At 40.5% G+C, this 24064-nt stretch overlaps 1 protein-coding gene and 1 long non-coding RNA gene across 3 annotated transcripts in view; one reads left to right on the top strand and one right to left on the bottom strand.

Moving 5' to 3' along the window:
• Positions 1 to 24064, top strand: part of PAIP2B (poly(A) binding protein interacting protein 2B) — a 28061-nt gene that overhangs the window by 1430 nt on the left and 2567 nt on the right. The window contains exons 3-5 of one of the 2 annotated variants that reach the window (XR_006741445.1): positions 15620 to 15768; positions 18877 to 19053; positions 20263 to 21062. Coding sequence is in view for 1 of the 2 variants with exons in the window: in XM_036435665.2 (XP_036291558.1) it covers positions 15631 to 15768; positions 18877 to 19053; positions 20263 to 20319 (372 nt within the window). In the remaining variant the exon portion in view is untranslated. Of the gene's footprint in view, positions 1 to 15619; positions 15769 to 18876; positions 19054 to 20262; positions 21426 to 24064 lie in introns of those variants that run through there. The other variant, XM_036435665.2, reaches the window with a different exon arrangement.
• Positions 14484 to 15144, bottom strand: LOC118717515. The gene is made up of 2 exons (XR_004987511.2): positions 15006 to 15144; positions 14484 to 14760 (listed from the first exon to the last, which is right to left on the bottom strand). It is a non-coding gene; the product is annotated as an uncharacterized LOC118717515 (long non-coding RNA).

Raw genomic sequence — 24064 nt, 5'->3', positions numbered from 1 at the left:
CGCACTTAGATTTGATTGAGACTTTAGAGTTTTAAAAATGCTAACCTAGGTATTGCAGGGTTTTGTAAATGAGGGTTTTGTTTTGGGAGCTGGGGGAAAGTGAAGTATTGGGATAAGTCTGATGGCTCCTTAGGCTGTGCATGTATGAAAGAGAGAGGGTGCATGTGGAAAAAAGAAAATACATGTGTACAAAGCCTTGTAAATTCTAATAGTGCTTAGTTTCATTGCTTTGCATAAATTGGAATTGTTTTTCCTAGTTCTCAGTGGTGAATTGTAAGCAGTGAATTTAATCATGTCCACACTGTTTTGGTCAGAATTTGGCAAGTTTTTGTGAAAAACTCTTACTGTTTTTCTTATTCTATTTGTAACATAAATATAAAAATACAGTGCTTCCTTGTATTTTGCTATGGTAAAGCTATATATTGTATATAGAGAAATAAGTCCAGTAGAGAAGTAATTCCAGTAAAAGGAATCTTTACTATGAAGAGGCATCATTGTTTGATGGACCATATGTTTGAACCCTATTAATAAATCGCACTAAAAAGAGGAAGATCTTAAAGCTATTTCAACAAATCTCCAGGTGTTTAGAACCATAAAAAGAATTTCTGACAGAATTACTAGCAGTCAACAAAGAAAAGTCCTGAACAAATAACAAACTTGTTGGTGGGTCGCTATTGTGAATTAGTATAAGGCTGCAATTGAAAACCAACATTATTGTTGTACTTTTCCTGTGGATTTGTACTTAAAAATTACTTGTTTGTAAGCTTAAAGGACTAGAGTTAGATTTCTTCATAAAAATCTTGCCTTTAAAGACTTCACAATGTAACGGAAGACCTGTGCACTAAGAATGGAAGGTAGAGGGAGAAGCTGTGCATTACAGGATGTGAACAGGTCCCAGAGAAGCCCTGTGGCCCCTGCCCTGGACTTTCTCAAGTGCCATTTTCCCGAACCTCCTTGTGTATGTCACACACCTTGGCTTCTCTCTGGAGGTGCTGTTCTCTCCTTTTGAAGGCTTTTTCCACAGTCTATGTGCTTAATGAGGTTCTATTTTAAAATCTTCTTAAAGTTTGCCACTGACCTCTACTCCATCCAAATAATTGTGTGTGTGGTTTTTTTTTTATATCTTTCTGTCATTTTTTATTATAAATAATGACAGTGGATTCACATTATTCACAGTAATTATGGTCTGTAAAGTCACCTAGATCACTAAATTAGCAAATAATGAACCATTGCTCTCAGGGGAAGTAATCTTAAATACTAAATACAGTTCATCCTGGTAGATTCTGTTTTCTTATTTTTGAAGAGAGAAAATGAGGTTCAGAAATGTTAAGTGACTTCCCTGAGGCCACCTCCTAATAGGTGCCAGAGTTAGGATTCAAACCCTTTTCTACTGGCTCCAGTGACAAAGCTCCTTGCACTGCGCTGCACTGCCCCCTACCGTTTGGTCCTTTAGTCATCTCAATATGAGAGCTGAAAGAAGGCAGAGAGCCCTGCCTTGTTCTACTTATAGCTGGAAATGTTCACTATTCTGTGCATGTCTGTAAATGACTGAGAAAGTGCCATTGAATATTGATTTTAGGATTACAAATAAATTTTAGCAAGTAGGCGAATTCTTAAATACTGGATCCACAAATAATGAGGATCAACTGTACTTGTAAATGATCCCTGGAGTCTATTTCCTGTTAGCCCTCCTCCCTCAGCTCCCCCTCCTGCTGTCCACTGTAGATTCCTTAGCTTCTTTGAGAGTTCATCCACTTATTCTTTTAATCAACAATTTTTTTATTAAGCATTTACTATAAGTCAGGGTCTTGTCTAGACTGTGGTGAACAAACTAGAGATTAAGCTCCTGTCCTTATAGGTATGTTATTTAAGTAAGAGGGACAGATAGCTAGCAGACTAGAGCTCAGTGGGGAGGTCCAGGTTGGAATTATAGATTAACTTGACCACAGTGAAACCTATTGTGCCCCCTCCCACTTCATATCCCATAGAATACTGACTTCCAGGACATTTCTGTTCTACTCTGTGCATAACACTTCCTTTTGAGCCAAGCCATGTCCTAGATTATTTCCTTAAAGTTCAGTCTGTCTTTAGTTAGGACTCTGAGTCTTGGTCCAGACTTTCATGGTCAAAGAAGTAGGATTGGCCCATTCAGCTTGGCTCAGTGGTTGAGCATCAACCTGTGAACCAGGAGGTCACAGTTCAATTCCCAGTTAGGTCACATGCCCAGGTTTCAGGCTGGAGCCCCAGGGTGGGGAGTGCAGGAGGCAGCTGATTGATGATTTTCTCTCATCTTTGATGTTTCTATCTATCTTCCTTCTCCCTTCCTTTTGAAGTCAATAAAAATATATCTTAAAAAATAAAAAGTAGGATTAGTTTCATGCATTATCTGTCCCACAGACTATAGTATATACAAAAGAACCCAATGGAGAGAGTTTCTTCAGAAGACAAGACTATGGGAGTCCTTAGAGTTTTTTGAATGTCTGTCCAAGTCAAATACCTATCATGTGATCACAGATAATGTTCAATAAAGTTCCTAACAAAGTAATTCACACATGTCACAGTATTCCATAAATCTTCCTTTTGCTCTTGCATGTAATATAGTGCAGTTATTTGTTCATATGGCTGTCTTCCTTCCTAGACTATGAGCTCCATGAGGAAGGATCCAAATCTTCATTCTTCTATCCATGGCACTTAGTTTGGTGCATGTTATATAGTAACTAGTGGCTCGGTGCACAATATTTGTGCCGGGGGAGGTGTCCCTCAGCCTGGCCTGCACCCTCTCCAATCTGGGACCCCTCTCGTAATCCGGAACAGCTGGCTCCTAACCATTTGCCTGCCTGCCTGCCTGATCACCCCTAACCACTCTGCCTGCCGGCCTGCTCACCCCCTACTGCCCCACCTTTCCAGCCTACTTGCCCCCAACTGCTCTCCCCTCCTGGCTGATTGCCCCTAACCACATCTGCCTCGGCTCTGCCACCATGGCTTTGTCTGGAAGGACATCTGGAGGTCTCCCAGTCTAATTCGCATATTTCCCTTTTATTATTATAGATAGATGCACAAGTGTATGACTTGAGGAATTTATAACTATTTCTGAAAGGATAGGAATATATGAAGGTTTCCTAGAGAAGGTATTTCTTAAGCTCATTCTTAAAAGATAAGTAGGAATGTCTTCCAAGTGAATGAAACTTGAGACAGCATGCTAAGCAGAGACCCGCAGGCACAAAGGCACAGAGATATGAAAAGATAATGAAGGTTACTCAACATTCCTTGTTGATTGAAAAAAACAAAACATAAAAAGCAAGCAAACGGAAATCACTTGAGGAAATAACTATGAATGGGCTTAGTTAGAGGGCATGTCACAACTGAGTTAACCATGACCACAGCTGCTCAGTTATCAATGTAAGGTTTAGGGGAGAAACTTTCTCAAGTAGTTGGCAGGATATCAGTAACAGTTTAGAAATACAAGTATTGAATTCTGGGCACTATTATACTACAGTGAAATTATTTACTTCATCATGAAACTTACATGTGTTCCATACTTTTCAAGGTTCTCAAAAATATAATCAAATTTTATTCTGAAAGAGCTTATAAGCTAACAAGAAGAAAGATGGATGAACTGATTTATCATAGGATAAGGAGGAGATATATATATATATATATATATATATATATATATATATATATATGACTAATATGCAAAGTGTCCCCTCAGGAGTTCAACCAGGAGACCAGGAGTTCTATCGCTTGTTATGATTTGTGTTGACCACCAGGGAGCGGAGTGGAATGTGGTGAACCACCAGCAGCAGCAGGGGAGTGCTGAGGGAGTGAGGGAAGGAGGAGGCAGGGAGGCAGGGAGGTGGGCAGGGCAAGGGAAGGAGGAGGTGGAGAACAGGGAACCTGATTGGCCCTGATCGCAGGCCAGGCCTAAGGACCCTGCCTGTGCATGAATTTCATGCACCAGGCTTCTAGTATATGAATAAAATGCTATCTAAATAAGGAGAAAGAAATAGTAATATAGGAAGTGCTGGGAGAAAATTCCTCAAATGAGGTGATAATTGAGCTAGGCATTGATAGGTGAAGAAAAAGGAGTGCACTAAACTGAAATTAGGGATTTTTTTTTTAAAGAATTAATATTTTGTGGAAGGAGAGCTTTAAGAATTATCCATTTTTGCTATCTGTTGTGGGTTTTAATTAAGTTACACTTATTCAAACAGTTTTTCTAAACACAAAATGTGAATAGTTATAATAGAAGAATTTTGTGTCAAAATAAACTTGTTTAACCAAAGGTTTCTGTAATGCTGAACTTCTCTAGAGCCTTTATTATATTGTCCATTGTGTATTATGGATCTCCAAAAGGGGTACATTACATTTTCCCATGGCTTCTCCTATCCCCTACCCCCTCCTCCATCCCTGCAGCATACCTAAACATCTTTTGGAACAGTATTATATGAGACACTAGAGGCCCGGTGCATAAATTTGTGCACCAGTGGGGTCCCTTGGTCTGACCTGAGGGGTCAGGCCAAAACCGGTTCTCTGATATCCCCCAAGAGGTCCTGGATTGCGAGAGGGCACAGGCCAGGCCGGGAGACCCCCATCAGTGCAAATTTGGGCCAGGGAGAGATGCGAGAGGTACGTGTGCAGCCCATCTTGCTCAGTCCTGAAGGGGCAGACCCCAGCAGCAAGCTCTCCTACCAGTCGGAGCATCTTCCCCCTGGTGGTCAGTGCACTTCATAGCAACTGGTCGACCAGTCAACTCATCCCACCGCCCCGTGGTCAGTGCATATCATAGTGAGCGATTGAGGGGCCTTAGCATATCATTATCATATTACACTTTGGTTGAACAGATGACTGTAGCATATTAAGCTTTTATTGTAAGGATAGTTTGAGGAATGGTTCATTAAAATATATTTTTACCAACCCATAATTTATTAGTGCTCTCCATGTGCATTTTAAAATAATCAGTATAATCTTATGAAAAGAGAGACATTTGGAGAGAAAGAATGTATTCTAATCAAGTTATCATCTTGGTCAATAAGTTCCAAGTTTTTAAAAAGTTATATAATCACACACCCCTCTTTAAAACGTATGGCTTATTCATATTTTGAAATTCCCTTGGTGACACCCTGGGGTGTTGCAAAACCAGAATAGAAGTCAATGCTGGGGGTAAAGGCAAAGGTCGTCTTGAAAGTGAGAATCTTCCAACTTGAGAGAATGCTGCTTTTTTTATGCATTCAGATTGGGTCATTTTAGACATACATTTTGCCAACTATGTATTTTATTTAGGAGCATACTGAAAATCCACACCCTCTTCTGACTCTGGATTTTTGGGTTTTGTACGCCAATTTCTCCTTTCAGTAAATTTGATTGTATGAGCATTAGGAACTGAGTCCTTATACTATGTAATTTTAACTCATGTCAATTTTGTGATTAACTCCCGAGAAATTGTTAAAATTAAGGAAGCAGTCCTAGCTAGTTTGGCTCAGTGGATAGAGCATCAGCTTGCTCTTATTGACCAATGGGTCTTGGGTTCGATTCCAGCCAAGGGCATGTACTTGGTTGCAGACTCCTCCCTGGGCCTGGTCAGGGATAGTGCAGGAGGCAACCATTCTGATGTGTTTCTCTCAAATCGATGTTTCTCTCCGTCTTTCCCTCTCACCTCCACTCTCCCTAAAAATCAATGGAAAAATATCCTCTTGGGTGAGGATTAACAAAATTAAGGAAGCAATGATCATGTTTTTGATAGCTCACTGAATTTGAAGTCAGAGGATGGATTTGAAATTTGTCTTTGCCAGCTTTCTATTTGAATGACCTTGGGCACATCTACCTAACCATCAGTTGCCTCCATTTCCCTCTTGATTTTTTGTTTGTTTAATATATTTTTATTGATTTCAGAGAGGAATGAAGAGGAAGAAAGAGATAGAAACATCAATGATGAGAGAGAAGCATTGATCAGTTGCCTCTTGCTTGCTCTCCACTGGAGATCAAGCCCACAACCCAGGCATGTGCCTTCACCCAAAATTGAACTGCATCCTCCTGGTTCATAGGTCAACACACAACCACTGAGCCATGCTGGCTGGGTTTTATATTTCTCAAATTTTAGATTTCTGGACTGAGTCTATTTAATCAAAGTTTTATTTTAAAATAAGTTGCTTGATTTTATTTGCTTATGCTCTATTTGGATTTATATGTTTAGGTCTAGTTAGGTCTAGTTTTCTTTTGTGATATTTTGGTTATTTTTAAAGTGTTGAGTTACCTGTATACTAACCATTAGGATACTCTTTTCATGTCTTTGTGCTCTGAACAATTGCATGGGAATAGCCTGCTTTTTAAAAAATATATATTTTATTGATTTTTTACAGAGAGGAAGGGAAAAGGATAGCAAGTCAGAAACATCGATGAGAGAGAAATATCAATGAACTGCCTCCAGCACACCTCCCACTGGGGATGTACCCGCAACCAAGGTACAGGCCCTTGACCGGAATTGAACCTGGGACCTTTCAGTCTGCAGATTGATGCTCTACCCACTGAGCCAACCGGTTAGGGCTAGCCTGCTTTTTGAAAGTAGGAGTTGTGTGTTCTACAGACTGGTCTTGCCTACCATTTAAAATGCCATTATTTCAAAACTATGTTATGAGTTTTAACATAGAGATTTTAGTATAAATAGGAGCAGAACAGAATGTAGTTATCCAGTAAGAGCTGACTTTAGTTTGATAATGGTGTTCTTGGTTTCATCAAGTGAGGTTTAAAAAGAAAAAAAAAAAAATTAGAATGAAATAATGTTCTTCATAAAGTTACATTTATTTTGTATTGAATTAAGGCTTCCCTACTTTTTTTGGTATTAAAATAGCCTCTTATAAAATAATATTAATTAGAATGTTTTTACAATCATACTTTAAAAATTGTAATCCTAGTTGTTCTCAAAATATTTTTGGGAAAATTTACTGGCCTGTTAAATCCTAAAGATTGAGTATCTCTGATCTAATCAATCTTAGAAATTATTTGCGATATGCAGCCAAGCTTCAGAAGCACTGGTCTAGTCTGTAGACTCTAATTCTACTCCCCTTTTCCTCATTCAAAGTCTTGTCTGAGGGAAAAGGGGAACAAAACAGGAATGTTTCCAAGCAGGGAGTCTGCCCAACCCACCGTCTGCAATAGCAGCTATTCCTTCCATAGTCAATGTGGACCAGCTGATCAACTTGAAAAGTGAGGCTGCTAGGAGAACACAGAAATTAGGTAGCAGACAAGCGAGAAAAACATGTTGAAGCTAATCTCCTCATGAAAAGGTGTGGCTTCCAGAGTTTTCTTTCTCTTCAACTTGAAGCTTCTACATGATGCATAAGTTCCAAACAGGTATCTCTGTCTTCATTTAGAACAAGAAATAAAACAATTGAAAAATATATGCCGGAACCGGTTTGGCTCAGTAGATAGAGCGTTGGCCTGCAGACTGAAGGGTCCCGGGTTCGATTCCGGTCAAGGGCATGTACCTTGGTTGCAGGCACATCCCCGGTAGGGGGTGTGCAAGAGGCAGCTGATCGATGATTCTCTCTCATCGATGTTTCTAACTCTCTATCTCTCTCCCTTCCTCTCTGTAAAAAATCAATAAAATATATTTTAAAATATATTTATATATGTGTGTATGTATGTGTGTTAAATATGTACATATGTGTATATATCTATCTATTATTTTATAACTGTCTCCTGTGTCCAGCTTTATGCCAGGTCTGTGATTTTGGCCTGCATTTTTCATCTGCAGAGAGATGATAAGAATTACTAGTATTACCTCAAACAAAGCAATGACAAGTCATTAAAACAAAAATCCACTTCTGATGTTTTATGCAGCAAATTCTATTCTCCAACATTCCAATAAAATAATTCCAATAATTTCTTTCTTATAAAGTTTCTCTTATTCTCTTAGGTTATTGTTTTAAAAAATCTTAAAAATATCTTTAAAATGCACACATAACTTTCAATTTAATGACAAAGTTCTTTGACATTAAAAAAAATTATTGGACCCTCCTAAAGCAAGGCTAAATAGTAAGTGATGGAGTGATAAATCACAAAATTCTACCTGACCAGTGTCCTCTCAGACACTCAGACATTAATGAGTGAGTGCATATAACTAAGAATGGACAAAACCTGCATCTAGTAGCAGTGCATTTGAAGTAAAATAAAATTTAAAACTGTTATTCACAATATTTAACTTTTTAAAAAATATATATTTTATTGAGTTTTTACAGACAGGAAAAGAGAGGGAAAGAGAGTTAGAAACATCCATCAGCTGTCTCCTGCACACCTCCCACTGGGGATGTGCCCGCAACCAAGGCACATGCCCTTGACCGGAATCGAACCCGGGACCTTTCAGTCCGCAGACCAACGCTCTATCCACTGAGCCAAACCGGCTTCGGCCACAATATTTAACTTTTAAAAAATGATATTAACCAGTTGAATGAAGTTAACAAAACTGCAAGAAACAGAATAGTAGACACAAGTTTTTATATCCATTGCTCAGTAGACTTTTCCCCCAGGTGATTCAGTCGAAAGTCCCAAATCTCATTTAGGTTCAAAGAATGGTTAGTTTTTGCTGTGAACATGTTGCATCTGAAAGTTTGTGGGTGTTTAAAGGATTGCACTGATGAAACAGGTATTCTAGAAATATCCTAGATACATTAAAAGCCCTAAAGTTCCTTATGGATAAGAAACAAAAGTCATTTTTTCAAGCCCTTTTAGGCATGAATCCTTGACCATAGTAGAATTCTAAGTCAAATGCTTGGCAGGCCTTTGCACCTCTATTTTGACTAGGAACAGGGTTAGGTGTTTTCCCATCTTCAGCCAAAATGACAAATGTTATGTTCAGCTGTTTGCAGTGTATATAAGAGGGAAAGTGAGGTGGAGAGGGAATAAGTTTCAAATAGTCCTTAGATTTTATACTATTTTAGAGACACAGACTAGACATAAACTCCTTTCTCTTCTGATAGTCTAATTCTGAAGAACTTCTCAAGCAATGACCCACTTAAAATTGCACATTTGCCTCTAAGTAGATATAAGAAAATGTGTGGCAACTGTTAGTTTGTGTGGCAGAGCTAGTTGTCATTGTTTATTGATTACCTGTATTACTTATTTGTTACTTTGTAATGACTTAGCCCCAAGTTTAGCAGATTAAAACAACATCGTCAGGAATCTGAGAGCAGTGTAGCTGGGTGCCTCTACCTCTGAGTCTCCCATGAAGTTACAGTCAGGCTGTTAACTGAGACGGCTGTCTCATCTGAAGGCTTCACTGGGGGAAGATGAACTTCTAACTCCCTCACATGATGTTAACAGAATTCAGTTCTTGGCCAACCTGGAGCCATTCTGTTCTGTAATCCTTGTATAATCAAGCATTCCCCCCATCTTTGCAAGCATTGGAGTCATTTTCTTTGTTCCCACTATACTACAGTATCACAATGATGTGCATTGGTATGGGTGAGGATTGAGTGAATGTGAAAGGTCAGGGTAGGATGGTTAGAGACACACTGCTCTTAGAGGGCGTGCATGGAGGATGGTGAGCTGGAGAGGAGCTGAGAATAGAGGAGAACGTTACATTAAACTCTGGAAGCCGGAAAGTCAGGGACATTACGGGCAGCAATCCTGTCTTGAGTGTCTTCCCCACGTTGGAAGGCATTCCTCAAATGCCTTACCAATGAATCTCTAGTCTCCAGCAAAGTCTCCCATTCCCACCTCCTTCTAAAGTCCAGGGACACATTAAGCACTGTCACCCAGTAAACCCATAATCCAGTGTTCTTGAACTAACCCAGCAACTTCAATTGCTTTACCATGAATCTGGTACCTTCTTTGTTCCTCCTATAGCTCTTTGTTCCTCTTATAGCAATGTCTGGATGGGTTTTTTAAGTGAGGCAGGACAGTCCTAGCCAGTTTTGCTCAATGGTTAGAGTGTCGGCCTGCAGACTAAAGGGTCCTAGGTTGGATTCCAGTCAAGGGCACATGGTCAGGTTGTGGGCTCCATCCACAGTGGGGGGGGGGGGGGGCATGCAGGAGGCAGCCAATCGATGATTCTCTCCCATCATTGATGTTTTTCTCTTTCCCTCTCCCCTCCTCTCTGAAGTCAATAAAAATATATTTTTTAAAAATGAAGTGAGGCAGAACAGTTCTGAGGCAGTCAGCTGATAGATGTGAAAGTACTTGATAAATTGCTAAACACTATACAAATTAAATTATTGGGTTGCTGCTATTTTAGAGAAACCAAACTTTCTAATTGTGTGGAAAACACAAGTAGAATGGTATAAAGTACACATCGACACTGTGTTGCCAACTATAAGAAAACCACTTTCCCAGTATCAGCAGCCCCATATCTCAATGTTTTCAACTTTACTGAAGTGTGTTAATTTTGGGAACGTCTCCATGTGAGATTATGGTAATTTTCCTCTCCTTTTTTTTTTTTTTTTTTTTTTGCCGGTATCTATAACCTTTATTTTATTTATTTTTCAATCTTTATTGTTGAAAGTATTACATAGGTTGCCCTTTTCCGCCAATAAACCTCTTCCAGCTTGCTCCCATCTTCCCCAAACACTACTCCCCCAATTTTTTTTTTTGAGAGTTAAAATCACCAAAAACATTTAATAGTTCCAAATTTCTATGTATACAATATATACCCAAAATGTGTAATGTAAAATTGTCCAAACCAAAAGGAGAAAATAAATTCACATTAAAAATGTGAAATTTTGAACACATACCTCAATAAATGATAGACTAAACAGACAAAATCAATAAGGGTACAGAAAATGCAAATATGATGAATCAACTTTCCCTGTTAGGCATTCACCTGCAATAGGAATATGTACATTTTTTCAAGTGCATACAGAACATTTATAAAACTGACCATATGATGAGCCATGCAAGCAGGTTCCAATGAATTTCAAAGGATTAAAATAATCTATAATCTATAATCATAATAGAAGTAAACTAGAAATTAGTCACAACATCTGTAATCTAGTAACCCAGATGTATACTTTTAGTCTGACCTCTTGATGTGTATGTAATTGTTATTTGAATTTTCATAGATATATCAACTGTACCACATCTAAAATTGCACTTTCACTATTTTCCCAAATTTCTTCTTCTGCCAGCCTTTTTCATCTTAGTAAAAGATATTAATATCTCCAAGTACCTCATTTCTTAGGGCAGAAACCTAAGATCCTGAGCACTCCTCCCTAACTCCCTTCACCCTACCTTTATTTTTTTTTTTTTAAATCAATCTTTATTGTTCATATTGTTACAAAGGTTCCTCATTTCTTCCCCCCTCCACCAGGTTCCCACCCCACCCTCCGCCCCCTCCCCATCCCCCATTGTCCTCATTCATAGGTGCAGTTTATGTTCAGTCTCTTCCTCCCTCCCTTTCCCCGATAGTAAATCCCTTTTCAGATAGTAAATCAGTTACTTAGCATTTTCTCATATCAATAATACCACCACATGCCCAATGATACATTTCACACAAAAGACATTTCCAAATAGGTCAATCAGCCTCATCCAGGCCCCACCCAAGGCACTCACAGATCAACACCCCAGCTCTATACTAACTCAACACATCCAGATCTAAGCCTTCATCACTTGATTCAGCAGACCCTCAAGTTCCCACAAAAGTTTCCAGCCATGTCTGAGAGGCAGCCGTGGGGCAGGGGCAGGCAAGGAGTGAGCTGTTCCGGGCCTGGCTGCTCCGGGCCTGGCCTCTGTTGCTCTGGTTCATTCCACAACCAGCTGCTCTGGGTCTGGTCACCGCCGCTCCCGACCTAGTTGCTCTGGACCTGGCTGCTGCTGCTCTGGGCCTGGCCACACCAGACCCGGCTGCTCCAGGCCTGGCTGCTCCCAGCCTGGCAACCGCTGCTCCGGGCCTGGCCGTACCAGACCCGGCTGCTCCGGGCCTGGCAGCTTCCAGCCTGGCAGCCGCTGCTCCAGGCCTGGCCGCTCCCAGTCTGGCAGCCGCTGCTCCGGGCCTGGCCGCTCCCAGTCTGGCAGCCGCTGCTCCGGGCCTGGCCGCACCAGACCCGGCTGCTCCGGGCCTGGCAGCTTCCAGCCTGGCAGCCGCTGCTCCGGGCCTGGCCGCTCCCAGCCTGGCAGCCGCTGCTCCGGGCCTGGCTGCTCCCAGTCTGGCAGCTGCTGCTCTGGGCCTGGCCGCACCAGACCCTTCCTCTCCATTTCTCATGAACGAGTGCATCCTGCAATTTGCTCTCTGTAATTCCTCCTTGTTCTTGAATTAGAAGGGTTATTCTTTCTTCCTCTGCCTTCCCTTTTTCCTGATGGTTGTGTAAACGCAGGATTTATTTTTTGGGCAAAGGCAGATGTTTTAGAAAACTAAGCTCTGAGTTTCTATGAGTGACTTCCACATTGATAAGGATAAATCATTGTGCTGGCTGTAAACAACTGCCAGTGAGTCTTTGGAATGATGCAACCTGCATCATTAAAGGATCGGGACCTTTAAGAGTCGCTGTTATTGAGGAATAACCCACTGATATAGAGCAGACTTGCTTTTATCATTGTTATGCTGCAAGTGGAAGTGGTAAAAATAAGGAACTGGTTTTCTCTTGTCTGTAGCCTTAGGGAGGGAATTATTATAGAGCTGGATTTGGAATATAAAAGCAACCTATGTAATGTAGAAACATTGGAAATACTCCAAAAGACAGTAGGGCATTATTAACATAGAAATGAGAAAAAGCAAATAAGGTTATTATATACTGTTGTTATTTTCTTTAGTCTCTACGTAAAATATATAAAACTGATAATTCCTTACTAGGTGCCTGTTTATACCAACAGTGAATTAAATGGATTCTGTCTTAAATGGAATACTTTTTTAAAAAAATACTTTTTAATTGAATTTAGAGAGGAAGGGAGAGAAAGATAGAAATATCAGTGATGAGAGAAAATCATTGATCTGTTGCCTCCTGCATGCCTCTTACTGGGGATTGATCGTGCAACCGAGCATGTGCCCTGACCGGGACTTGAACTGTGACCTTGTGGTTCATGGTCAATGCTAAACCTCTGAGCCATGCTGCTTGGCATAAATGAAATACTTTTAAAACTATCAATAGTTGTTTTACTGCCTATTCTTTATTCTTCACAGTTCTACCTAATGTCTATAACAGGTTAGAAAATTGCAAATATTTTAAAGGGGAGTAAGCAATAATTTTTTAGTCTACTCAGAAGAAGCAAAGAAGAACTTTTTCATGAATGTTGCTAAGATGGGAATGAATTAGGAAATAATTTGTTAAAGGTGCCCCAAGGGGGATAGGGTGTGGATGGTATTTAAATAGAAAGCAAAAGTTGCCCAAGTAATGATTCACCAGTATTTATGGAGTTCTTAATATTCAAGTGAGTTACAAAACATACTAATCTCCAAAAAGCTATAGACAAATATGAAGGCCAGTACAACTGCCACTAAAAAAATTAAGCAAATCAAATATTTTTATTTATAAATTACTTTATGAAAAATTAAAATTATGATAAAAATAATAAAAGTTATTCAAAAGATAAGGAAAAGACATATACTCTGATAGAAAAATGGGCAAAATACTTAATTAGAAAAATTATAAAATAAGAAATATAAAGGGCCAGTAAGTATATCTCAAAATATTCAGCCTTTCATTAAAAATAAATGTAAATGTAAGTAATAAATTGAGATTGGTGGTAGCTTAAAAAAAATAATACTCCTGAATGCAGAGGTGCAGGCACTTATATATTACCAATGGGAATTTAAATTCTTATGACCAGGTAGCAATAAATCAAGAGCCTTAAGAAAAGAAATGTCTGGGGAGGGAGGGTATTAATGGGAGGGAAGGGGGGAATGGTAAGATATGTACACAGATAATAATTTAATTTTTAAAAAAGAAAGAAAAGAAATGAAATTTCTAATATAGCAGTTCTATTCCTAGGAGCTATCCTAAGGAAATCATTTTTTTTAAATAAGCACAAGAAGTTCATCAAACTTTTATAATACAGAAACATTAAAACACCCCAAAGACAATATGGCTATGTTATCATAGGAATGGGAAAAAGCAAATGATGGTGCCTCATGCTGTTTCCATAAGGATGGATACTTGTGTGTGTCTGTGTATCTGAATACACTCAGGGGAAGTTACGAAGGTTATGTGCACCAAACAGTTAATCATTCTTTACTCTGGTTGGTTGAACAACTGGTGACCTTAATTTTCTCTCTTTTGCTTATCAATACAGTAAACATGTATTATTTTTTGAATATGTCCTAAATAAAACCAATCTTGAGAATCAGAATAAGAGACCTTTGCTTACCATGTTCATTTAAGAACACATTTTCTTTACTTATTTAATCTTTAAGGAAACCATGTGATTGTGATTAGGTTGTAGAACCTACAGAATTTGCCTTGAAAAGATTCATCCTCCCTCTCACTCACTAGAAAGGCTAACTAAACATAGACATGGTTTCCTCCCCTCTTCTTTATTTTTTTTTTTAATATAAGAGAACAAAACCATTTCATTTATTTATTTTTCAATAAGTTTAAATCCTTAATGGATACAACATTACACAGACTCTATGTCCAGTGGCCTTGGCAGGAAGGTCACTTTGGAATGTAGCATGACCCGTGCCACTGTTTCCATGAGCACCAGGTACCTCCTTTCCCAGGATTACTGTGGTTTTACTCCATTTGCTGCCAGGAGTCACTGTGGAGATCTTGCTTTTGTACACATAAGCACATCTCTTGTCTAGATAGAATTCAGTTTCATCTCAAGTATAAACACCTTCAATTTTTTTTTTTTTTAGATTTGTTTTTATTATTGGTTTCAGAGAGAGAAAAGGAAAGGGAGAGGGAGATAGAAACATCAATGATGAGAGAGAATGATGTCTCTTGCATTCTCCCCCCCCCTCCCCCCCCAAGGACCAAGCCTGCAACCCAGGCATGTACCCTGATTGGGAACCAAACAATGACCTCCTGGTTCATAGGTTGATACTCAACCACTGAGCCATGCAGGCTCAGACTAAACACCTTCAATTTTAAGAAGAGCTGTGTGCTCCTTCTGGTTCTGTGAGACCCCACTTATAGTCAGAAAAAATGGCCTTCCAGCCGAAACCGGTTTGGCTCAGTGGATAGAGCGTCAGCCTGCGGACTGAAAGGTCCCAGGTTCAATTCCAGTCAGGGGCATGTACCTTGGTTGCGGGCACATCCCCAGTAGGGGGTGTGCAAGAGGCAGCTGATCGATGATTCTCTCTCATCGATGTTTCTAACTCTATGACCCTCTCTCTTCCTCTCTGTAAAAAATCAATAAAATATATTTTAAAAAAAAGAAAAAAAAAGAAAAAATGGCCTTCCAGAGATATTTATTGTTGTAGAAGTCCTGATCTCAGCAGCCTCCGCAGGCTCCAAGATGGCAGAAAGAAGGCATATTTTTCTTTTAACTCTTAAAAAGAACTGTACATCTGTATAGTTGATAATTATAGGATATTATTAGTTTTGTAACAGATACAGATTAGCAGTTTGTGTTCTTCCATAGTTAATAACTTGGACTTAGAACTTCAGAAGCTTCTGGGAGAATCTGGAAATTACAGGTTTTCATTTCCTGAATCTTGTAACATTTTACCTTTTCTTTGGTTTCTGTTTAGGGTCTATCATAATGAATGGATCCAGTGTGGCAAATACATCCCCCAGCGTAAACTCCAAAGAGGACCAGGGGTTAAATGGGCATGATGAGAAGGAAAACCCATTTGCAGAGTACATGTGGATGGAGAATGAAGAGGATTTTAACAGACAGGTAAAGAAAGAAGAGGGAGAACAGTGATGTGTGTGTCTCGGCAGCTATAACACTTTATTGTCAGTCTGTTACAAAAGAAATGGGTTCCTCGGCTTTAGAATAGCTTAAAAATACGTGGAAGCCTGGTCTGAGCTGACCAGGAAACAGCCTCAACTGGTAAGAGACCAGGTAGAACTTTGGAGGAAGAGCATGACATTTTTCTGCCGCAGTAATTAAAAGAGGATCTAGTGTAGGGGTGTCGAACTCAATCAGAGAAGGGGCCAAAATCTAAAATCCAGCCTAAATCGCGGGCTGAATGGTTTACTGAACAGTCATAAACTGTCATTGTGATGGAAACGCAGCGGAGTGCAGTGGTGACAGCGCGGTGCGGGCCACATTGCAAGGCCTGGCGGGACGGATCTAGTGCCATGGTGATCTGGTATAGACTTCTGAGAAACAGCAGACAGGCCAGCCTGGTATGCTGGCATGCCCTAGTCAAGAACCCAGGGATGATGTGAGCCTGAGATAGATATGTGTGTAGTAGGGTGGGGGAAGGCTAGGCTGCTTCAACGAAGATTCAGCAGTGATTCATTGTCTTCTATCTCTCTCCCTTTTAAAAAAAAAAAAAAAAAATTATTTTATTTTATTTTATTGATTTTGTACAGAGAGGAAGGGAGAGAGATAGAGAGTTAGAAACATCGATGAGAGACAGTCATCGATCAGCTGCCTCTTGTACACCCCCTACTGGGGATGTGCCCGCAACCAAGGTACATGCTCTTGACCGGAATCGAACCCGGGACCCTTCAGTCCCCAAGCTGACGCTCTATCCATTGAGCCAAACTGGTCTTGGCCATTGTCTTCTATCTCTTAACATTACTAGTCCAAGGTGAGCCATTCCAGGTAGACAGGTGGGACCACATAGTTCCTTCCACGGTGTTGCTTTGCCACCTCCAGGGCACTTATCAGCTAAGTAACTGAAGGAAAACCGGAAGTCTAGCCACTGGGAAAGGAAGAGAGTCAAAGGCCAAGGCAGGGGATCTCCTTTTAACCAAGTGATGCAGAGTGCTCCCATCCCTTCTGGGGACATCACTTGATGATAACATGGTCATATCCACATGGGAGATGGGAAATACTGTTTTAACTGAACAGCCTGTTGCTGAGGGAAGAAGAAAACAAGTTTTGGGGGTGCTGTCAGCAGTTTCCACTCCAAGTGGCTCCCTGTGTCATGATTTGTGTGAATAGCACATGTACCATGCTTCACTCACCCCTGTGCCCAGGTAACCATTCTGGGGGTTGTGCCTGTGAATAAGGATACATGTAATAAGGGGAACACTTTTGGGGAGAGTCAGGGCAGATCTTTAGGAATTAGGCTAAATCTTGTGGCTTAGAAATATTTTGTAGTTACTGTTAAGTACTTTCTAATTTTCTTGAAATGTTTTTAAATGTTGCTAACTATAATGCTGAAATACAATTTTTGAGTCTTGCTATCAGTGACTTTCCCTTGGAATTCATGAGATGTTCACTGTATTGGCTAGTTTGGGTGATTATTTTTGTTTGACTCCCCCCTGGCAGTGGCATGAGTGAGCTGTGAATCTGTCACCAGGCCAGCTGCAGGAGAAGAGATGGCCCGTGTGAGGCAGGAGGCCTGTTAAAATCACAGTGTGCAGAATGAACTCTTTCATAAGAGTTAATAGTCAATGACTGTAAACAGGTATAAAATATCTTAGATACATGTTGCTTTAATTTATGGCAATCTTTAAGAAATATGGACTTGTTTCAATATTCATAGAATCTTTTTCTTTTTATCTTCATCTGAGGACATGCTTTCATTGATTTTGAGAGAGAGAGAGGAAGGGAGAGAGATAGAGAAACATTGATCAGCTGTCTCCTACACATACGCTGACCGGGAATCAAACCCACAACCTGGATATGTGCTTGGACCAGGAATTGAACCTGCAGCCTTTTGGTATATGGAATGATACTCCAGGCTATTGAGCCACACCAGCCAGGGCTTATATTGTTTCTTGTTTTGGAAGAATCCTACATTGATGAAATCATTTTCTATTGATATGTCAAAAAGTGTTCTTTATATTTTTCTAAGGTTCTGAAAGTATTTTTCACCCTTAAAGGCCTCATTACCAGAAAATTGGGGCAGAAGCTAAGAGTTGGTTTTTATTTAATGTCCACTGGCTAAGTAGTGGTCTAGTTACATAGTTCCTATACCTTTTTCATAGTTGTCAAATGGGAAATTTAGAAAAAATTGCTTCTTAACAAGAATGAGAAAAGAATTTTAAGCTTTAAAAATGATTTTCGAGCCTTAGCTGATTTGCTCAGTGGATCGAGCATAGGCCTGCAGACTGAAGGATCCTGTGTTTGATTCTGGTCACGTGCACATACCTGGTTTAGGGCTCGATCCCCAGGAGGGGGCATCCAGGAGGCAGACGATCAATGATTCTCTCTCATTATTCTTGTTTTTATCTCTCCCTTCCTCTCCCTTCCTCTGAAATCAATAAAAAAATTTTTTTTTTACAAAAAAAAAAGATTTTTGGTACATGCCACATGAATGGAAAATATCTGTTTCACATATTAGAAGTCTTAGATGATCTGTGAAGAACTTCTGCTATTTTGAATAACTGTTTCCTTAGTTGTATTGTTAATGGAACTTAACAATTGAAAAAAGTATATTCTGTCCAGGCAGTCTTTAGGAGCATCTTAATTCTTAGTAGGTCTCATGCAAGATCATTCTTTTTTTTTTTTTTTTTAACCAAGACATTCTTTATATATTTTTATTTATTTATTTATTATTTTTTAATTTTTCTTGATTTTTTACAGAGAGGAAGAGAGAGGGATAGAGAGTTAGAAACATTGATGAGAGTGAATCATTGATCAGCTGCCTCTTGCACACCCCCTACTGGGGATTTGTCCACAACTAAGGTACATGCCCTTGACCAGAATCAAACCTGGGACCCTTCAGTCTGCAGGCCGACGCTCTATCCACTGAGCCAAACCGGTTTCGGCAGATCATTCTTAATTTTGGAGTAAAAACCTCTAACACAAAGAGGTGGATTAAACCTGGGAGGGCGGGTGTCTCTGGGAGGGTGAGTCTGAGCTTGCACCTTTGCCTGGTAGGTGGAGGAGGAGCTGCTGGAGCAGGACTTCTTGGACCGGTGCTTCCAGGAGATGCTGGACGAGGAAGACCAAGACTGGTTTATTCCATCGCGAGACTTGCCTCAGGCCATGGGACAGTTGCAACAACAGTTAAATGGACTATCTGTCAGCAATGGTCATGATTCTGAAGATATTTTGGTAAGAGCCATAAGTAGTTCCACATGTGACATAGTGAGAATATGGGATTTGTAGTCGCAGTCTTACTTTCTGGCACTACTACCTTGGGCAAATCCCTGGAGCTCTCTAAGCTGCTATTCTTCACTTACCATGTGGGCATTAATAATCGGGTGCATTGAAGATGCATTCACCTAATAAAGCGTTGTGAAAACATCAATGTCACAGCATCACCAACTTCCATTTTTCTCAATGGGCTTTTAAAAGTAGAATTGGGATTAAGGATAAAAATTTGAACATAGAAAAGACTAGATAGATAGATAGATAGATAGATATAGATATAGATATAGATATAGATATACACACACACATATCTTTATTGATTTCAGAGGGGAAGGGAGAAGGAAAGAGAGAAACATCAATGATAAGCGAGAATCATTGATCAGTTGCCTCCTGCACATCCCTTACTGGGGATCAAGCCCACAACACAGGCATGCACCCTTGACTGGAATTGAACCTGGACCCTTCAGTCCGCAGGCCAACGTTCTATCCACTGGCAAGATTTGGTTTTAAATTATCATTTGCTGCTGTTCTTTTCTTTTCCTATCCCTCAAATCTGCATTTGTAATTTTGAATGGTGCTATTATAAAAACTGTTCATTTTGGAAGGAACATATTCATTAGAGGCCATTATCCACTTAAAATTAAAAGACTGGATAAGTGAATTCCCTGCCTTCCATGTTTACGTATGGAATTCAGAGTGATTCAGTTCTCACACAACTCATGGTCTGAATGATTGTGCCCCAGAGTTTGCTAAGGTTTGGGTATTCACAAGAGAGCAGGGAACCAAAGAGAGTACAGCAAGATGAAGAATGATATATGTATTGTACATAGGGATTGTGCTAATCAAACTGGTTTGATGGAGTTCTTTGATGTTCATCAGATTAGGGTGCTCAATGAATTGAATTATTTTTGGAGTCACACTTATAAGCCACTAATGAAAGCATCATAAAGGGAGCAGAAATCTGAAGTAGGAAGGAGACAGTGAGGTTGGATATGGCTTAGAATGTCAGGGGCCATTGAGGCCAGCCCAGCAGTAAAGGGCTGAGTTGTAGGAATTCTTTTTTTTCTCTCTTTTGAGGCTGAGGGGAAGGTACTGGTAATAATGGAAGCAGGGAGAAAACAAATTTTACATTTTGCCGTGGAATTTATTGTCTCTTGGTTCTTATTTCAGAGCAAAAGTAACCTGAACCCGGATGCCAAGGAATTTATTCCAGGAGTGAAGTACTGAGCTGACAGAGAAACTCTGAGGAGGACTTGTATATCCCCACATCTGGGGACAGTGCTGCACAAAAAGGCAGAGCTGAAGGGGGTGGGTGGGCTAGGGGTGCACAGTGGGGGAGGGGAATAGTAGTTTAATTTAACACTGTGACTGGAGTAGCTAAATTGCTCAGTCTTACTCTACAAGCCTTTGAGTATTTCTCTTTTGTTCTACTGGCTTTCATTTTGAGCAGATTATTATTATTATTATTATTATTATCATTATTATTATTAGGTTTTTGCCTTTTTGAGTTAAGGAAATTATTGCAATTTTTCTCACCTTCATCAGGAATGTACTACTATGTGTATTTAAACAGAATAAGCTGACCAAGAAAATCTGGGTGTTTACAAACGCCCTCTCACCCTGCTGTATGCTTGCAAGGGCAGTGAGCACCTAGAGAACTACTGAGTCTGTTAAGCTGGATGGGAAGAGGGATGAGTGGAAGAAGCAGGTGTTTTAAGTGACCCATGAGCGCTTTCTGCAAGGAACTGGGATTACCAGTTGTCTGCCGAGCCCATGTCTTCCTGCCTTGAACCTACATTCAAAAAAACACGGACTTGAAGTATTGGTTTACAGTAACTCTTTTTATGGTTGAAGAAAGTTGTGAATTCAAGGGGAAACTGTGATTGTTCTTGCCACTCGAGTCATACAGTTATGGGCGGCCTACTCTTAAGCCTCTGTTTACAGCTACCATCAGACTCATCATTTACAAGGTACAGGAGCACTTGGGTAGATTTGCCTCTTTGTCTTTCATGGTATCTAGTACCATATTCCTCCCCACCCCCACCTATTCTGATTTTAAGAAAAGATACTGTTACCAAAGGTGTGTGAAAGGCATGCTATGCTGGCCATCAGCTTCAGCCTGGAGAAGCCATCCTTGAATCCTGTTAGTGTGTCTTAAGTTTATTTGGACAGTTGTTTTCCCAACCCATCAAAACTCGGTCCTTTTGGTATATTATTTTCCTCGGGAAGGCTTATGCACTTTTATAAGTAAATGTATTTTTTAGGATACTAGGAAGGAGCTCAGTTCACAATTTTGATGCTTCTCCTAGTTTATAGAATTATGCAAAAGAACTTAAAAAAAAAAAAAAAAGCCTAGGAGAGTGAGTCCTACTTGACCCAGGTGACTGTGTGACCCACTGGGATAGTTTCAGCAGGTATAAAATTTTACTGTTCCTACATGCCCAGCTTTGTGAGTTTTGTAGGTTTGGCCTCTGGGTACATTCCTTTTGCCTTTCCTGCCTGTAAGGCACACGTTTGCTGATATTCATAGGGAACTAACCTGGGTACCAGGTGCTGCCTTCATGTGTCAGAGATGTAGATGGCAGAGTCAGTTCTGAAAGTGAGTGCGTCAGTTCCTGGCCATTCTCCCAGGATGAGGACTTCCAGGGTCTGGAGGACAGTGGCTTCTGTGTGACTGCCCCTGTGTTGTGTGATAGGCGTATCAGGAAAAGATCCTGTAACTTAAAATAAAGTCTGTGCAAAATCAGTTTGTGGACGTGGGAGAGAGGTTGGAAGGAAAGGACTAGGACCTGGGAAGCTTAAGGACTTCTCCTTTTTTCTTATGACTTCCTTGTTGATGTTCTGAACAGCCACAGTCTATAGTCATATTTAAAAAGCAAACCCACAGCTTTTTCATGTCTGAGTCTATTGGATGGCATTATTTGAACTGGCTTTCCTTGTTAGGACACATGCCATAGGGAGCTTATATTGCCAGACATGCACGCTCACTCCCAAAGCCTTTACCTCAAAAGGATGGAACTCTCCCTTGTTTGCAGAGAGGCATGTGGACAAAGAAATTTCCTTGTTCCAGCTACAGGGTGGTTTCCTGTAACAAGGAGAGGGCCGTGGAAGTGCAGAACTAGAAGTCTCTCTCTTTTCTGGGGCCGCTTTTCTTTCGTCTCCAGTAGCTTGTCCAAGCTCAGAATTATAAAGGCTATTGGAAAGGTTGTGTGATAGACACATCAGGAAAAGATCTTGTAACTTGAAATAAAGTCTGTGTAAATTAAGTATGTGGATGTGGGAGAGAGGTTGGTAGGAAAGGTTATGATTGCAGAGAGAGACATTTTCTAGGTCTGGGTATTGCTGTCACAAAGAGCACAATGGATTCTTCTGTGCTCCAGTCTGGAAAGTGCTCCTGGGATCCAGATCTAGCCATTTCCTCATCCTGAAGGCTTGCTCCTCTGATGGCAGGACAGGCTATAATGCTAGGCGCAGGCCAAAGGGCTTGTCTTTCCGTAGGAGGCTCCACTTTGTGGAGTGTCACAAGGCATATTTAGACAGGACTACGAAATGTTCCTGACAAGTGAGCAGTGAGTCTGGCTGGATTTTCTAGAGTGTGCTGACTCCAGGATCAGAAAGCAGCTCACAGTATCACCCCTTCTTAAATGTTTAGGCTGATGCTTCCAGTGGCTCCTCTTATAGCTCAACTCTTTGTCTATTTTGTTGTGAGGTGGGAGCACAGCTGTTACCCAGATCACAGGCTCAGCTATAAATGAGTGGCCAGATTATTATGATCTCTGAATACATAATAATCTGGCCACTCAGTGTATATCCCATATAATAAAAGGCTAATATGCAAATTGTCCCCTCAACCAGGAGTTCTACCAGCAGGCAGGCTGGCCAACTGCCCACATCACTTCCCCTTGGCCAGGCTGGCCGGACCCCACCCATGCACCTATTCATGCACCAGGCCTCTAATCCTATATAATTAAAGCCTAATATGTTAAGTGTCCAGATGACTGTTCAACCAACCAAAGCGTAATATTCTAATGATATACTAAGGCCACTCAACTGCTCACTATAATGTGCACTGACAACCAGGGGGCAGACAGTTGACCAGTCGCTATGACATGTATTGATCACCAGGGAACAGATGCTCTGACTGGTAGGTTAGCTTGCTGCTGGGGTCTGGCTGATCAGGACTGAGTGAGATTGGCCAGACATGCCTTACAGCCCGGCCGCAATCCTCTCTGGCTAGCTAACCTCTCTCATCCCTCCTCAGCCCCTATTGTGCACTGTTGGGGGTCCCTCAGCCTGGCCTGCACCCTCTCACACAATCTGGGACTGACCCTTCGGGGGATGTCAGAGAGCTGGTTTTGGCCCAATCCTGCAGGCCAGGCCGAGGGACCCCTCTGGTGCACAAATTCATGCACTGGGCCTCTAGTGTGTGTGTGTGTGAGTGTGTGTGTGGCCAGATTATTATGCATTCAGAGATCATTATAATCTGACCACTCAGTGTAGTCAATTCTTAGCAAAAAAGGTATTTGGGTCTCGTTGGACCTTGACTGGGAAAGGCTGGGTGCCTCTATCTATCTCATAGGAGACGGTCTGGGTGCCAGTCAGGCTGGATTCCGTTATCTTTTAATGGTGAGACTGTTATTTATAAGTGACCACTTTGATATTGAGTTTCAGTCATTATTCTGTTGAAACTTTTTTATTGGCAACTGGAAGTTTAAGAATTTTTATAGAAACAAAACATACATTTTTAATAGTTGCCAATTCTGGTTGGTCTCAGTGTTAGTTTATTAGTGATTCTGATTTTTATGGTCATTGAACTCTTAAAACTCCAAATTGAAAATTATTTTATTTCTTGCTCTTGAAGAAGAAAAACATAAAAATAAAGGAAATGCCTTTTCAGTTTCTCCAGCCCATACATAGATCTACAGCAGAAAACTTGATGGACACAGCCTAGGCCCAAGCACCTGCAACTTTG

The sequence above is a fragment of the Pipistrellus kuhlii genome, unplaced genomic scaffold, assembly GCF_014108245.1.
Source record: "Pipistrellus kuhlii isolate mPipKuh1 unplaced genomic scaffold, mPipKuh1.p scaffold_m20_p_13, whole genome shotgun sequence".
Taxonomy (NCBI): Eukaryota; Metazoa; Chordata; class Mammalia; order Chiroptera; family Vespertilionidae; genus Pipistrellus; species Pipistrellus kuhlii.
The sequence above is the reverse complement of the archived record's forward strand: the minus strand, read 5'-3'. Positions and strand labels throughout refer to the sequence as shown.